Source organism: Saccostrea cucullata, unplaced genomic scaffold (assembly GCF_032062105.1).
Source record: "Saccostrea cucullata isolate Sc308-1 unplaced genomic scaffold, CSIRO_AGI_Scuc_v1 ctg30, whole genome shotgun sequence".
Taxonomy (NCBI): domain Eukaryota; kingdom Metazoa; phylum Mollusca; class Bivalvia; order Ostreida; family Ostreidae; genus Saccostrea; species Saccostrea cuccullata.
In genome coordinates, this window is record NW_026930705.1 from 9801 (window position 1) to 26527 (window position 16727).

Genomic DNA, 16727 nt, shown 5'->3' on the forward strand with positions numbered 1-16727 from the left:
TATTCAATGGAAATGCCATTTTGTTACAAATCCCAAACAATTGTTTAAAGATATTGAAAAGTAAGGAAAAACAGAACCCCAGTTTAGTGATATTTTCTAGTTTCTCGAAAGAGCTTTGAAAAAATGAAAAAAATATTTGACGTCGTCAGTCAAAGTTTGTGTCCAAAAATATAATGCACTGACGCTGTACACCATATTTTCATGAGGAAGAAATCAAAGATATTCCTGATTGCTTATAGCCGTCAGAAGTCATTTGAAACCTGTTTCAGCTTCCAAATACATAAAAGATTATAAGACAAAAAGTATAAATATATAATTTTTATTATCAGAGTACGATATGTTTCTGGTATACATATTTACAATGATGTTTATACACGTGTTGATCACAAGGTGCTCCTTGGGACAAACATTGTAGGAACTTGGATAGTGCTGATAGAAATTTTAATATGGCATTATGGCTGAACTTTACAATGTTAAAGTATGCTCACAGTTACTTAAAAAAGGGCAACACATAAAATACAAATTAGAAACACCTTCATCCATTACATTCATCTTGATTTGATACGTAGTCGTTTGCAACTTACAGAGGAAATAGAACTTTAATCTTAAATTTGGAAGTCAATGAAGCCCCGACTACATTAATTTTTGCAAAGAAATAGGAGTTGAAAAAATTAAACTCGGTATATATCACTTCAAATATTGCACTTCAAAAATATGTTTTTACCAAAAAAGAATGTCTACATGTAAGTGAGTGAATTAAAAGAAATAATTTAGTCAAAACGAAAACAAGGTCATTAGGTTTCTAGACAGATGGTTTATCCAATTGCTCCCTCCCTCCCACTCTCTCTCTCCCTCCCTCCCTCTCTCTCTCACCTAAATTATCACAATATGAGGCAGATTCTTTAATCAATTATTTTCTTACTATGAACCAATTTCTCTACACTCGTTCTACAATGATTATTCTAAATATCATAAAAATACACTCCATGTATGGAATATGAAAAACGATATACTGGTAAGCGCTAATGTTGGTGCAAGATGCTGCCCACTTGATGAGCTTCGGGCTGATGTACTTAATGATGGCAGTAAAGAGTTCCAAAATTCCATCCTCCGGGGATGATATGTGTCCTCAGCACTAACGACCAGAGAGCCATTACTCACATGAAGTCGGTTGTAGGATCTTGATGGTGAGTACTTTTGGAAAGGTTTGGAACCAACAGAAAACACCCTGAAAACAATTCATTCAATCAAAAAAGGCATATTTTTCTATTCTATATAGTTTTATTATCGTTTTATGTAATTTAGCTCTTATAAAATATTTATCGACGACGAAAATTGAAGTTAACGTACCTATTTTATTTGAAAAATACAATTTTATGATATCTTTATCCAAATCTATTTAGCTTAAGCTTGCAGTCGAATTTTATAGCACTTAAGTGTCTTTTAATCATGCTTTTAGGCATAAAACTTTCGATTTTATTTCTTATATATTGCAAATTGAGCTTGTTAGCAAACATGACGTCAGCTGTAGTGCATGAGGGCAATTCCTTCTCTTTAAAAATCTAAATCAATAAACAATGCACGATGGCTTCAAAGACATACAATAGAAAATGAAAAAAAAATGTGACAATAAAATTAAGTTATTAAAAAATATCACTGAACAAAGTGAATGAGGTATGTTTTTGTTTATAATTACTGCAAACGAAAGTATTACGTTGAATGAGTTTACAAGATACAATAAAAGAAAGTCAAATAAAGTGTTCAGCGTGATATTCTTAATTAATTTTTGTTTGACAGAAGAAAACTCAATCAAGTGATTTTTTTTTCTTCAATATAAACTCATGATGATTCTAATAAAATATTAGTCTCTCTGAATAGAGGTTTAAAAAGTTAATATTAAAAAGCAGGTTAGCGCCGATATATAAAAAGGGCTGAAATATTGACGAAACTATTTAGAATCATAAATTTGTTTAAAAAAAATTAAATTAAAATCTTTGAAACTTGTATCATGTGAAATATATACTGATTGTACCATTTGTTACATTTTTAAAAATATAAAACATTTAATCACGCTGTTAAAATTTAATACTTAAGAGGAAGATACTCAAATAATATACAAATAAGAAAAGACATACCCCGTTTTGACAAAGTTGGTCCACATCGTCATTGTCATCGTACTGGCCTCCCTATCTCTGTCGTCAAAGGTAAACTGGGGGTGTCCGACGTGAGGTAAACCAAAGATGTAAAACAGATCAGCGCCATGTGGGATCCCTGTAGAAATATTGTGTATGTCAAGAACACTTTATTTGTACTACTGTATCACACAACAGCTTGTTTTTATGTTCTTTACAGTTGTTGAATTGTTTAAGGGACAAAGAAATCTCAGTAGAATATAATATTACTAGGATTACCTTCCCAGTCCCTTAATTTATTATTCGCTGAAATATATTCAAAACTGAAAAACGTGATGTCATTGACCCCCGCTGACGTCAGAAGGTCGGCTAACTTGACCATGGGAGCCACAAATACTATGTCACTCTCCATCTTGTAAAATAAGAAAAAATATATGTATACATATACGAGTATGTGTAAAAATTGGGTCTGTACTCGATTAATTATCATATATTTTGCCATTTAGCGTAACTTAACAAAAACGTTATGTTCATACCTACCTGTGTGTATCGTTCTAGAATATTGACCTCCTCATTGCGATTGGTAAAATTCTCCCAACCACCGTATTCATGCATAATCAGATCTAAAAATAAAAAAAAGGTTTTATTTACTAAGTGAATTTTTCAAAATCTCTTATATTTCCCAAAAGATCCTAGGTGAAGCTAGACTCACGACCTCAGTAAAGGAAGATTGGTGAAATCTACACATTCCTCTTTAAAAAAATCTTTGACAAAGAAGCAAAAGGAAATGCCACCATCATCCATGTATAACAAACAATTTGACACAAAATTCCTTTACATGAATAGCAGCTTCATCTTGATACGCTCTGAATTCATTCTTTATCGTCATTACATTTTCATCCTCCCTGTAATGTTTGAAAGACCCTTCATAGTTTCTAATTATTTCCTAACTGTCTTAATTAAAATGAATATTTGTTTTCAGAGTTGAGTGCACAGCCCTGATTGTTATAAATAAATACATTTACAAATAATGAGAAGATACGTCACCCCTTTCATGATTCTCTGAGTTTTGTGAAAAAAGAGACAGTCCTATCATCCAGTTGACTAAACAGTTTTATGTCATTGAAGTGGAGGTCTGTGATTGTTCTGCTCCAAATTTGTATTGTTAAATGGAGTTTTCAGCTTGAGTGCTGTTTGTTTTCTCTTGTTTTTTGGGTGCTAACGTGTTTCATTATACTTACCATCGAGATTGGGGACTTTGGGGTAGATAGGTTTGTACCAATCCAGAACCTGGCGAAATGTCTCCTGATCAAATTTGCCTGTTTTACCCTTCACATTGTCGTGCACATACATGACTGAAATAACACAATAATACAATTTATCATTGAGTTAAATGCTGACTGACGTTTTTCATACTTGTAAGTCCATTATTTATACACTGAATCGACGTCCGATTTTTCCGTTTGGATCATCAGATTATCACTACTAATGTTGAAAAGAAAAAGGGTTCCCAGCTTGATAATAACGTCAATGCTGATTGAAATTCTAACTTAACAATCAGGAACTTGAAAATCAGACAAGCTTAGTAGAAAGATTTGTTTACGATATTTGAAGATCAATGAAGATAAAAACCCACTACTGATCTGTTACTTCTTAAGGGATCACACACTAAAATTTGGCAAAATAGTTGCAAGCATAACCAAAAGTGAGTTGTATTACGGAAGAAAAGAACTAGAGAATGACGGATATTTGTGAAAACACTGAGGTCGTGACATTAAACATACCATCTACAGATCCCTCGTCCCTTGTAATGGAGAAGACGAAGGATTCACAGTTCATCTTTTTAGCTTGTATGGCTGTTTCTGGTCGTTCTGTGATGAATTCTTCATCAACGATGGACACCGGAAACGTTAAAACTTGTTGATACTAAAATAACAGTAAAAAGAAGCAATAAGTAATTTTACTAAGTAGAAGCTTCAGTTTTTAACATGAATTTCTTTATTAGAAAAATAGTTTTTTCTCGCTTTATCAAAATAAATAAAGCTATATAAATAAGTACATGAATGCGTTTTAAGTATAATTCTCGTTTAAAGTAGCACACCTATAGGAATTGTCAATATATTAATTGTATTTTCTATTTGTCCTAATGAAATATTTAAATAAGGTGCAAAGGTATTGGTAGATTATTGATATGCATGTATGTTAGATATCGTATCTGTATAATACCTTTTTAGTATGTGTTAATGAAAGGTAGAAATATTAAAGACATTCAAAGGTAAGGGCTCCGTTTTGAGCTTGTTTAATTAGATGAAACATGGAGTTACTAACATTAATCAAGACCAAAATTCTGTTTTAAAAAACACAAATCGGCTGCATAGCAATCAGGAAGCTCTATAACATCAGATAAGAGATCAGGTGCCATGGAGGAGTAAGCATCCCATGTTTGTTAATTACACCCGCCCTGTGCTGATTGAAAAAAAAAACGGAGAAAATTCATAGACAATTTATTATGTACAAAATGTCCTTCAATTGAGTATGAAAAAATATCAGTCAGCACACGAATTAACGATCAATTCAAAGATTGTATTTGCTGCAAAGGGCAATGTATGGACAAGAACTTGCAAAATGGCGTGGATATGTACAGGTATGCTTGTGTGAATGTATGAAACATGTCAGGTTTGTGAATATGGGATTCTTTGTTAATAAATGTATATAACTCACATCTGTGGGTATGGGTGTGATATTGCGGTTCGTGAACTTTTTCCACGGCAGTTGCATTAAATAATTCTTGAATTCTTTAGGGTCTCGGTTTCTGGGACAGAGATCTCTGTCGCAGTGTTCAGCGATGTTGTATCCCGGCTTCCAGTGGGGCGCCGCTAATCCCCAGAAAGCAATTGGGGAACCACTCATTATCATGGCGCGACGGAATAATCCTATAATAAAAGAAACAAAAATGTAAATGATGTTATAACCAACTAAAAATATGAACAGTCTTTATCTTATCATAGATGTTAGCTGTTATGAAAGAGGTGCATCACTTACCTGTCAAATGGCACCTGATTCAACGTCTGATATATAATAAATTTTAGAGATCCGTGTTCGCTCTGATCCCGAATTGTTTTGATTCAATTGTCTTTGAGCTTGATTATTGTTCTTTATCAAAATATTCCAATGTACAACAAAAGAGTATTATACCTTTGCTTAAAGGAGAGATCACATGAAACCCTACGTCAGCCGCCCCTGCGCTATGTCCAGCAATGGTGACCATTTCTGGGTCTCCACCAAACTTAGCTATGTTGTCTTTTACCCAGTGAAGCGCCATCACCTGATCAAAGAATCCGTAATTTCCAGTCAATCCCTCCTTTCTAGCTGCATAAAACCCTAAAATATTAAATTGCTTGTAATCAGATAGTAGGTGAGATGAAAGCAGTCAAGGTTATACACCGATATTACATAATCTTACATTCTTTTAGGAATCAGCAGGATAAAAAACACCAAAGTTGACCTTCACAAAGCTATCTCGTAAGAGGAAATTAAGGGTAACTACCTAGAGAACCAAGGCGGTAATTAAAATTGACAACGATGATGTCTCCAAACGCCGCCAAGATATCTCCTCGTAACATTGCCCCCATTCCTACTCTGTTAGAGCCGCCGTGCACATACAGAAATACAGGGATGTTCTGAGAGACTCGCTGTAAATAAAGAGTAGTTAGTATTAAATCGTCGCGACGTCACGACTGTTAAAAGAGCTACGTCGTCAAAAGTTGAGAATGGATCAAATTTAGTCTAGATGTTCCGAGTTCTAATTAACCTTTCATATCAAAGAAATTTTATTTGATATTTTATATAATTTTGAAAATTTACCCATCCACTATGTTAAAGAGTATGATAGATTGAGTATTCCTGTTGCATTTAACGATTTTGAAATCATTGATTGATTGTTCTTTTTTACACCGAGTCAGCAAATTTTTCAGCCATATTTTGGTAACTTGCCATTTTATAAATTAAGAGTAATTCATTTATTTGATTTTTGTACATGTATATTAATTATAAAGATTAATTAAATATCAAATAAAACATTAATTAAATTTTTCAGGATGTCCTCAAATAATTCCACTTAAATTTTACTGAAACAACAGAATATATTCAAATATTAGAACAAAGTATGGTTTCAACTGTTCAATTCAAATTTAGCCCTGTATTAATTCAAATTTAGCCCTGTATTTTTATTAAAAATGGAAGTAATGTAAGAAATCAAAATTCATCTTTTTCTGAATTATTGAAATTCTGTGCTGTAAAAAACCTATAAGTCGTTTTTCTTATATGCCCTCCTAAATAGTGATTGTGATGTCATGAACTTGTGCATTTTCCCGTATTTTCTTAAAAAGTTGTAGAAGACATCAATTTTCACTGGATTTTTTCCCAGAAAACATACAGCACATGTATCGTCCACACAGATTTTTATATTTGTGATTTTTAAAAGCATTTTACACTTTATATCAAAAAATTGAAGTGGGCGAGGGTTGTGGACACTATTTTCTAGAGGAAAATAACTACAGAAATAAGTCATTTTGAGGCTTTTCTGCTAATAACTAAAAAATGCCCCATATTTATGACGTCATATTCTTTATGCTTCACAAATTGTACTTTAAGACTTGCATCTTGGTCAGGAATGCATCCAATAATATAATTATTGCTGATAAAATATAAATAAGTATATAAAGAACAAATCAATGAGTAGAATGATTTGTCTTGTGAAGGAATATATATTATAAAATGTACTTTTATCATATAAATATTTGTAGCTAGTTTTTAAAACATGTATAGGGAATAATTTTAGTTATAAAGCAAAGTTTAAATACTTTTATACGTTTTACCCATGAAATAATGTGAATATTGCACAATCTCGTAACCATGTCTCTGTGGACGTACATTTGTAGTCATATTTATCCCCCTCCTATAAATTCACTCATAAAAAATCAAATTCCTTAAAAGAAACTGTCTATTTTGTTGCCACTTTAGAAATTTAAACTAGAACTCATGCACAATATGATGACATAAGCGAAATATATTGAATGATTCTTAGATTTTTCTCATTATTTTTTTAAAATCATCCAGCAAGAATTAAAAAAAATGGGTATAAACTGTAACAATATATGTACTTGTTCCGCATAAGTGTACGAGGGGTGATTAAAAAGTTCGCGAACTAATTGAATAACTTCCATAAAAGAAATAGTATTTGTTTTTATTGTTGATTATATTTAAAATTAATCCTCCCCGATTTTAATGCACATCAACCACCGTTCTGCGCATGCGTGAATCACGTGATATTGGCGGTCACGTGACCCCCTCCGTAGCGTTCTGTCACAAAAGTTGAAAGATTTTTCTGAGTTTTATATTTCTTTCCATGTGAGTTAATCTTTATGACAAGAACAGTTCAATTGTCAGAAATTGTCATATCTCGGCAACAGAATGGGTGGATAAGAATATCCTTTCCAAAAATATGCATGGCGACCATTAAAACACAAATCTTCTGTCTCGGGAGAGACCTTTATTCAAGGTGGATAGAGAATGGTTGCCTCGTTTTTAATATATCTAATATGTTTAAAATCTAAAGTAAACGATATCTTAGGTATTTAATACTTATATTATTGTTCAAATATTCAACTATTTTTCAAAGTGTTAATTGGAGGTCTTTGATAGCAAATTGCTTAATTAAAAATACATATCTTTTCAAACTTGCTTTCACTGGGCAAGATGACAAGTATCATTTTTAACCATCTGCCTTCCTTCACTAAAACGATCAATCCAATCATTAATTGAATTTATAGGAACTCATTTACCTCAATAAACTGTGTGCAAATTATTATATGTTACTGCAGAGGGATTTCTAAGATATACAGTAAACTGTAAAGTCGTTTGTTGAACGAGTTCGACTGAGACAACCATTTTTCGTCACAAGTGACCTACGTAGTGACGTCATTTTCACATTGTGACGTCACAAACAAGGAGAAAAACTTTATTCAGCATATGCTATTTATATTTCTTGTGTATGGCTATGTGTGTACCGAATTTCATTCCAATCTGAATTGTGGTTTTGTAGATATAGAGATAGTTCGCGAACTTTTTGATCACCCCTCGTACTTCCGTGTGACGACCATATGGCTACGTAATAGATGAAAATATGAAAAAAAAACGAAAAGTATTCAAAATAAAAAGTCCATTAAACAATACAAAACAGGAGCAGAGCAAACATGGACCTCAGAATATCAGAGATAGCATCAGGTGTCATGTCGAAGTGAACATCCCCTGCCTACCCGTTAAACCCGCCATGTGCTCCTTGTCATGATCGGGAAATAACGGAAAATTTCGTCGTCAATTCAGTGTGCATATAATCATTATTATAATAATGGCCTAACAATTAGCATGAAAACAGTCAGTCAACATTTGACTTAATTATAAATTGTATTTGCTGACAAGGTCATCATTGTATCGACCATAGAACTTACGAAATGATGACTTTAAATGAGACTGCTGAGATTCTTGTTTCAGCAACTTTCTTCCTATAATTTGCTTCCTTTTAGAAATTGTTCATTTGTAGAACATGCTCTCGCGTAACAAATTTACTGAAAGTTATAAACCCCGTATGCAGGTGATGAAGGTATATTGCAGCATAAGTAAGGGAAGTTGACTAATGCAAAAAAAAGTAATCACGTTCATCTTAAAGCTTGGTTGTTAGATTACCATTGACGTCTTTTTGAAGTAAAATATCTAAACATGAAACAGATTATTAGACTTTATGTTATATTTCTTTTTACTAGACTAGTATTTCAAACTCACCAGAATATATCGTATCGACATAAGAATGGTTATAACCATTGTTAATTAACAATACGTAGTCTATATATCTTAATGTCTAGGTAAAGGCCACATCATATTTTTTTATTTTTTCAAATATAAGATTTTGGATAAATTCTGCTTCAAATCAGTACAAAAATAGGTCTGCTAATAATTGGGTGCAATTGGTACCCACGGGAATTCCAATAGATTGTTGAAAGACATGGTCTCCAAAAATTACATTTTATATATTTTGAATCAGAAACTCAAGAATCTTTTAAATATCAACTTCAGAGTACTTGTGTACAGTCAGAATGTTTTTAAAAAAATAATTTCGCGAATGATCCATGACAAGGTACTTAAGTAAGTAAATTGACGAGGCCCATTTTTATTCATACGGTATTCAATTCGCTGTGCTAAATCTAAGCATGAAAACATAAAATTGACCGTTGCTTCGCCAAACGTTTTATTTAATAATCGTATGGTTTATTAGCCCATATACTTCTAATAGTAAACTTATGGCCAGTGTAAAGCTAGAATAAATATTGAAGAATACATTTTTTCGTTTAAAAGTTAGTTTAAGAAGAAGGCATTTATGTAAAAACAAGGGCGTTGCAAAATTCCATTTTCCTGATTGGCCTCCGTGCCAGTACAATTGAATCATACAGTCGTATCGCAAATCAACTACACACATATCATATTCCAAATTATTATTTCCTACTGCAAAAAAAAAATAATAATAATAAAATAAAAATGTATAAGCATACATATTTTGTAGCATTCAAATGAAAAAGAATGTATTTAAAAAACTAATATATGAGAAGAAGAAAAACTCTTACCGTGGCCTTCCACCCAACATTTAGATTTATCGACGACTTTTTATAAAATTACGATAGTTACTTCCAATCACTCTCTACGCGATCATGCTAGTGAACTTAAAATGATAGATATCACAGAAATCGACACACCTGTTTTGCATTTGGATGTCTGACTAGAAAAAAAGATGGCCATGGTTGCCTAGCTAGCACCAAAGTTTAATGAGAAACATAGTATCATCAACTTTTCTAACGTCAACTTTTCTTATATAGCCATAATTACTCTTCTGCTGTATATGGGGTTTCTCTCCCAGTTGATTCTATACTCAAGAAGCATGATCTACGTATGAACGACTTTTAAAAGTAGGCAACGCTATTGAGAATCAATAAAACAAGTTAATAAAACAAGAACATAAGTACTCTCGTTTAAAATCATCATCATTTAAAAAGTTCTATGATTGATACAATGACCTTGTCAGCAAATACAGTCTAACATTTCGTCGATTGCTGGCCGACTTTTTCACACTTATTGTTATACTATTATTTACAATTGTCTACTACGATTTTAAAATTCTTTTTTCTCGATTGTGGCAAGTAGAACACTGCGCGTTTGACCAGTCAGCATGAGATGCCCAATTCTTCCATCCCTGATATTTAAGAGGTCCATGTTTGTTCTGCTCCTCATTAGTAATGTTTCAAAGGTCTTATGAGCTTGGTTGCTTTTTGTTATTTTCCTATATCATTCCAACTACCTAGAAATGTTCTAAATGACGGCTGTTGTTTTCCAAATACTAGTATATATATTGTGAACTTTTTAAATTTTATTTTGCTGATTTAAAAAAAAAATTTAAGGAAGATCGATAATTGAATTGATGAATTTATTAAAAATGAATATCTGTCTATTAATTGGTACATTTTTGAAATTGTAAAATGTGATAAAAGCTCTTGCAATTTGGGATAGAATAATGATTTTTATTCATCCATCTTATAAATAGAATTTTGATACAAGATTGCCAAGATTCTATAACAGAATCAAAATATCCGAGCACCTGCATTATGTTTTCACCATAATGCTATAAAAAGAACTAGATTGATGACAGAGTACAAGCACACCATGTGATTACCTTTGGGACGTACACGTTGTCATTACCTTAGATAGGTACACGTTGTGATTACCTGAGGGACGTACACGTTGCCATTACCTGAGGGACGTACACGTTGTCATTACCTGAGGGATGTACACGTCGTCATTACCTGAGGGACGTACACGTCGTCATTACTTGAGGGACGTACACGTTGTCATTACTTGAGGGACGTACACGTTTGCCATTACCTGAGGGACGTACACGTTGATGTATAGACAATCTTCGTCCTCCCTGTTAAACCCGGGGCTGTGCAGGTTAACATATGACATGTCGGGGGTCTGGGGACAGGCTGGAGGAAGCTCCCCGGCATACTTCACTGCACCCCAGGGGTCAGGTCGCTGCGTCCTCTAAAAATAAGTCAAATAATGATAGATGCAGCGTACACTTATTTCCAGCATGCTTTATTTTTCCAGGCCGCTATATCGAATGAATGCTGTGAATCTATTATGTTATTATTTATAAATAGGGATTGTATCGTAGGCATTATGTAAGTAATGCTTGATGTGAAGTAAGGTCAGAATAGCTTTTTGTGTGTACATTAATAATTAATGGGGTAAAAAGGTGTTATTACATTATGCACTAATTACAAAATTGTTATCAGCTTGGTTGTAATACACACGACCAATCAGCTGCTGGAAGACATGTACCACCAAGATGCCAGAATGCTAATTGTATAAACAGTACTGATTGGGTATTGTTTACATGAAACACGTGTTCATTCAATCGGCGTTTGTATAAAAGAGTTGTAGCTCCGTAATTCAGTAGGTATATTTGGCTTAATGAAAAGATCTTGGATAGTTATCGCGATATGAAGATGACTGATGAGGCAGACGATGTAATGTAAAGGCGATACATGTTTAAAGTCAAACAGACTCTGGCTTTGATAAACCCACCTCCAGTTCTAACCAAAACACACGATTCCTAGGAATTATTTTCCAATATTATCTTATCATGGCACAAAAAGATTTCACTCTTATCATGACACAAAAAGATTTCCCCTGCATCCAAAATCTGGGTCGCAGAACTTTAGATTTTTTAGTTTGGTTTTATCATGTTTAATCACTAAGACTTGTCGAAAAAATCAAATTCTTTCATCTTAAGCTCTTTTTTCATTCTTCGGCTACTTTTCAAAGCAATAACTTTATCTTGAGGACGATAAGTTGTGAACATGATGAAGTTATACAGAATAGATTAATGAGGGCATCAAGTGATAAGCTATCAAACAACACAACAAAATGCTGAGAAAACCAGTATTTCATTGACACGGACTAGCATGTTGTTATACCTCTGCCGAAATTTCCTAAGGGTTGCAGTCTGCTGATTGATGCAGGTTAGATGATTGTTTCTTCAAGTGGGTGAAATATTAAGAATTAAAAGAAAACAAAGGTCCTATTTATGTATAATGTTAATAAATGATTAATGAAACAGAAGATAAAAGACAGGAAAGTATATCATCTTAACTCGTGTTGTAGAAATCGTATTTAACGATGTTCTGTATATAGCAGCAGATGCTTAAAAACAATAAGACAGCTGTCTTAAATATATACTTTAATTCTTCAATGGATTGTTTAACCGAATTGCAGGAATCATCAGTGTGTTCTCATTATGTAACAGATCTCTATCTCTCTCTCTCTCTCTCTCTCTCTCTCAACAATTAGCGAAAATTAGTAAATGCAATTTTCTTACCACAAATCTGAGATTTCCAATTGGAGGTTTCGCATAAGGAATTCCCAGAAAATTGGCGACTTTCCTCCTGGGTAAAGGTTCTGTCACGACCCCCTGAACCTTTCCATATTCTGTTTCCTTAATTGAGGATTTCTCCGGCACCTTCAAGGAACACACTACCCCTACAAAAAGCATCCAGTAAAAACAGTCTGGGATGATACCCGCCATTACACACTATCCAGATTGTAGCTCCTTGGGTAGATGACTTGTAATCCAATGGTGATGGTACAGAATGAGTTCAAGGAAAACCCAGATGTCTAATCACTGTCGCTAATAGTAGCAGAGTGCACGCTGGTGGTGTATATTGTTAAGTGGTATGCGCATTGCCTCTGTTTACCCCGACAGAAGGCACCGATGCTGACGCTGCTTGTAGATCTACTCACTTTTAGTACAATAAAAAGGTCATTATGACGAAAGCCAACAAGCAGTGTAAAGGGCTATTTGTTTTGAAATAATCTGGTAATGTCTTTGTTACTGAATGAAGATATATATCACTCATTAGGACAGAATACCTTCGTCTGGTATGTAAGGGTGCTGACTCTGAAAATAATACGTTTCCAGTATTTATTCAATTTAAAAAATCTGAGGAATAAAGTGATTGAAAAGCGACCTATCGACATTTCATATCTCGGATTTCATTTTTCATCACTGTGTGGAAAATCTGTGTCATTTGATTAACAATTCTCTCTCAAGTGATAAATTAATTGAAATTTGCCTTGTACTTATAAAGTGGTCAATTTGAGAATTGACATTTCCAAAGTTTTTTTTTTAGTTAAATCTGACATATGTTTGATATTCTAAGTAAAAACTAGAGGTACTGTGAGTAATGAGCTCACTAGATGATACCCCCGCCTCCCATACGATTATAGTGGCAAAATCCATGTTTTGCTCTGGGAAACCCAAATAAGTGTCACTTCAAAAAGTAAAATAGCATTATATTATAAAGAATCTGTGAAAGTATCATCAAATTTTATTCAGTTGTCATGGAGAAGTTGCGGATAAGAGATGGATACCCTTCAATATCATAGAGAGAATGACAGTGTCCATGTTTTGTTAGGGAAACCTGAAATATGTGTCCGATCAAAAAGTAATATAGGAGGAGCACAGTGGCAATATGTTACAAAGATTCTGTGAAAGTTTCATTATGGGATAAGAGATGGGTACCCCAAAGCGTAACAGACGGACGGACATCTCGATTACTATACACCCCTTGCTTTTCAAGCGGGGGTATAATAAATCATTAGTCTCTATAAGCGTAGAAATGATAGTAATTAGTTCAATTAAAAAAATTCTTACAATTCTTTAATATAAGGATATGGAGATAACGAACATTGTTCAATCTCAAAGTCCATTAAACAATACAAAATAGGAGCAGAGCAAACACGGACCTCCGAAACATAGAGGTGGGATCAGTGCCATGTAGAAGTGAACATTTGTCGTGTGCTGCTTGTCATGATCGGGAAATAATGGAAAAATCCGTCGTCAATTCAGTGTATAAATAATGGACTAACAATTAGTATGAAAAACGGCAGTCAGCATTTGACTCAAAGGTCATTGTATCGACCATAGAACTTACAAAATGATGACTTTAAATGAGACTGCTGATATTCTTGTTTCATCAACTTGCTTGTCAATAATTTACCTCGTTTTAGAAATTAATTGTTCATATGTAGAGCATGCTCTTGCGTATCGAATCAACTGAGGTATATATACTCCGTATGCAGGTGATGAAGATATATTGCTGCATAAGTAAGGGAAGTTGACGATAGAAAAGTTAAAAGTCATCACGTTTGTCATGTAGCTTGGTTTTTAGATTACCATTAAAGTCTTTTTCAAGTAAAATATCAAAGTATGAAACAGATGTGTCAGACTCTTTGGTATCTTTTATCTCAAGCTCACCAGGATATATCGTTTCGTCGTAGGAATGGAAATTACCATTGTTAATTGACAATACGTCGTCGTTATATCTAAATGTCGAGTTGAAGGCCACAGCAAGTGTTTTCTTCTTTTCACGCATAAGATTTTGCACAAATTCTGCTTCATATGAATGTAAAAATAGGTCTGCTAATAATGGAGCGCAATTGGCACCTTTGGGAATTCCAATAGATTGTTGGAATACTTGGTCTCCAAAAGCAACATAGAGATTGTCAATAAGAAACTCAAACATCTCTTTGATGTCAACTTCAGAGTACTTGTGTGTGCAATCAGAATGTGTTTTAACAAAATAATTTTGCAAATGACCAATGACCAGGTAAGTAAATTTACGAGTTCCATTTTTATTGAAAAAGCAGCTGACAATGATATCAAAAAGCCTGGACTTTAATTTATCGTGGGGAATGGTTGTGTATAAAGTTGAAAAGTCGTAAGTTTTTAAGCTGTTGAATTTGGTAAGATCTTGTGATTTCAAATTGTCCAAAAGTTCTTTAGAATTTTTTGAGTATCCACATCTGATTCACACCGCTTCTTGAATATATTGTTGCACAGTACTCTTGAAGTTTTTCCTTCACTACTGTCATATCTTAGTGAGGAGTAACGAAAGAAGCTTGTTGAACATTTACTGGAACCCGCAATGTATCTTTGTTTGTAAGGATTTATGCTGTATGTTATAGATATATTCTTATTGAAATAAACACAACATATAATGCACAAGAACCATTTCATAATGAAATAAGCACGAACACTTTAGTTTTAAGTAGTACTGACACCTCATTATATATGTTACATGTATGTGGAAAGTGATAGGCTGCATCTTAGCTTTAGAAATCATTGACGCCTGTATGATTGTAGAATGACAGACAGCACCTTAGCTTAAGAAAGTATTGACACCTGTTTGATACGTATAATGCTAGGCAGCACCTTAGATTAAGAAAGTATTAACCCCTGTATGAAATGTAGAATAATAGGCAGCATATTAGCTTAAGAAAGCCTGTATTATAAGTAGAATGACAGGCAGCACCTTACATTAAGAGAGTATTGACGCCTGTATGATATGAAGAGCCTTTAAAGACAAAGAGTTCTTTGAATTTTGATTTGCAGCAATTGTCCACTTGTGCTAATTTGTAAGCCAACCTTTTTTGTATGTAGAATGACAGGCAGTACCTTAGCTTAGGAAAGCCTGTATGATATGTAGAATGACACTAGACACAGGCAGAACATTAGCTTTAGAGAGTATTGACGCCTGTATGATATGTAGTAAGCAACACCTTATCTTAAGAAGGTATTGACGCCTGTACCTATGTAGAGAATGACAAGCAACACCTTAGCTTTAGAAATTATTGTCGCCTGTCTCGATATGTAGAGTCTTTAAAGACAAGTTGTTCTTTGAAATTTGATATGCGGTAATTATCCACTTGTGTTCTTTTATTAGCCAGCCTTTTTTATAATTCATATTCCTATGAAGAAGAATTATTTTATTTAAAAAAAAACCCTCAAAATAAAACACTTCAGATCACAGGCACTCTTTTGTCTCTTTAAGCTGTTTTAATTATAGCGTTTTCGACCGATACATAAAAACTCTCTTTTTTATGTATCAGTCGTCAATGAAAACGCAACACTCTAATTTTAGAGTGAAAAGTATATACGGGTTATAACTATGTACCAAAGAAGTTAGGACATCTTTTACTTTGCCAAATCAGTTATGTAACGGTTGAATGAATTTCTTTCCTCTACTTGAAGTTGCTTTTTAGCCCTCTTAACAGAAATCAAATTTTTGCATTTTTAATAAATTTTTAACAATATTTTGGGTTTTCAAGGTTTTGTAGCTGTTTATCATAAGTATTGTACTAAAATCCAGGGAAAATATCCTTCTTTCTTTACCGGATGTGATGCCTATATTTCCTCAGAATGACTGATTTTCATTGCTAATGCTGGAGATTCTCAAAATAAAGAAAAAAAGAGCTGCAGATGCAAATGTACACTATTTAACGACTCATCAGGCTCATGTATTTCAATAGCATAAATAACAGTTTCTTGACCGGAAGTCCAACAGTTACTACACTACGCCAAGTTAGAGAAAATTCGACTGCAGTATCTGAACAACAGGCAATTAAAAATGCCCAAGAATATTTATTTCG

The 16727-nt window shown here is 33.6% G+C and overlaps 1 protein-coding gene across 1 annotated transcript; it reads right to left on the reverse strand.

The window, feature by feature from the left end:
• Positions 1-303: 303 nt before the first annotated feature.
• On the reverse strand, positions 304-13009 carry LOC134229714 (neuroligin-4, Y-linked-like). The gene is made up of 11 exons (XM_062711487.1): positions 12616-13009; positions 11118-11276; positions 5680-5824; positions 5328-5513; positions 4854-5065; positions 3917-4058; positions 3374-3487; positions 2673-2755; positions 2412-2544; positions 2136-2271; positions 304-1228 (listed from the first exon to the last, which is right to left on the reverse strand). Exons 1-11 carry the CDS (start codon positions 12820-12822, stop codon positions 970-972), a joined length of 1776 nt encoding a protein of 591 aa, XP_062567471.1. The 5' UTR covers positions 12823-13009; the 3' UTR covers positions 304-969.
• Between the last annotated feature and the right edge of the window lie 3718 nt (positions 13010-16727).

Coding starts and splice junctions, on each gene's coding strand:
- LOC134229714 (XM_062711487.1), bottom strand. CDS start 12,822: ATGGCGGGTATCATCCCAGACTGTTTTTACTGGATGCTTTTTGTAGGG. Junction 5,066..5,327: donor GATCTCTCCTTTAAGCAAAG/GTATAATACTCT, acceptor CTTTTATTATAG/GATTATTCCGTCGCGCCATG. Junction 3,488..3,916: donor GGACGAGGGATCTGTAGATG/GTATGTTTAATG, acceptor GTGTTATTTCAG/TCATGTATGTGCACGACAAT.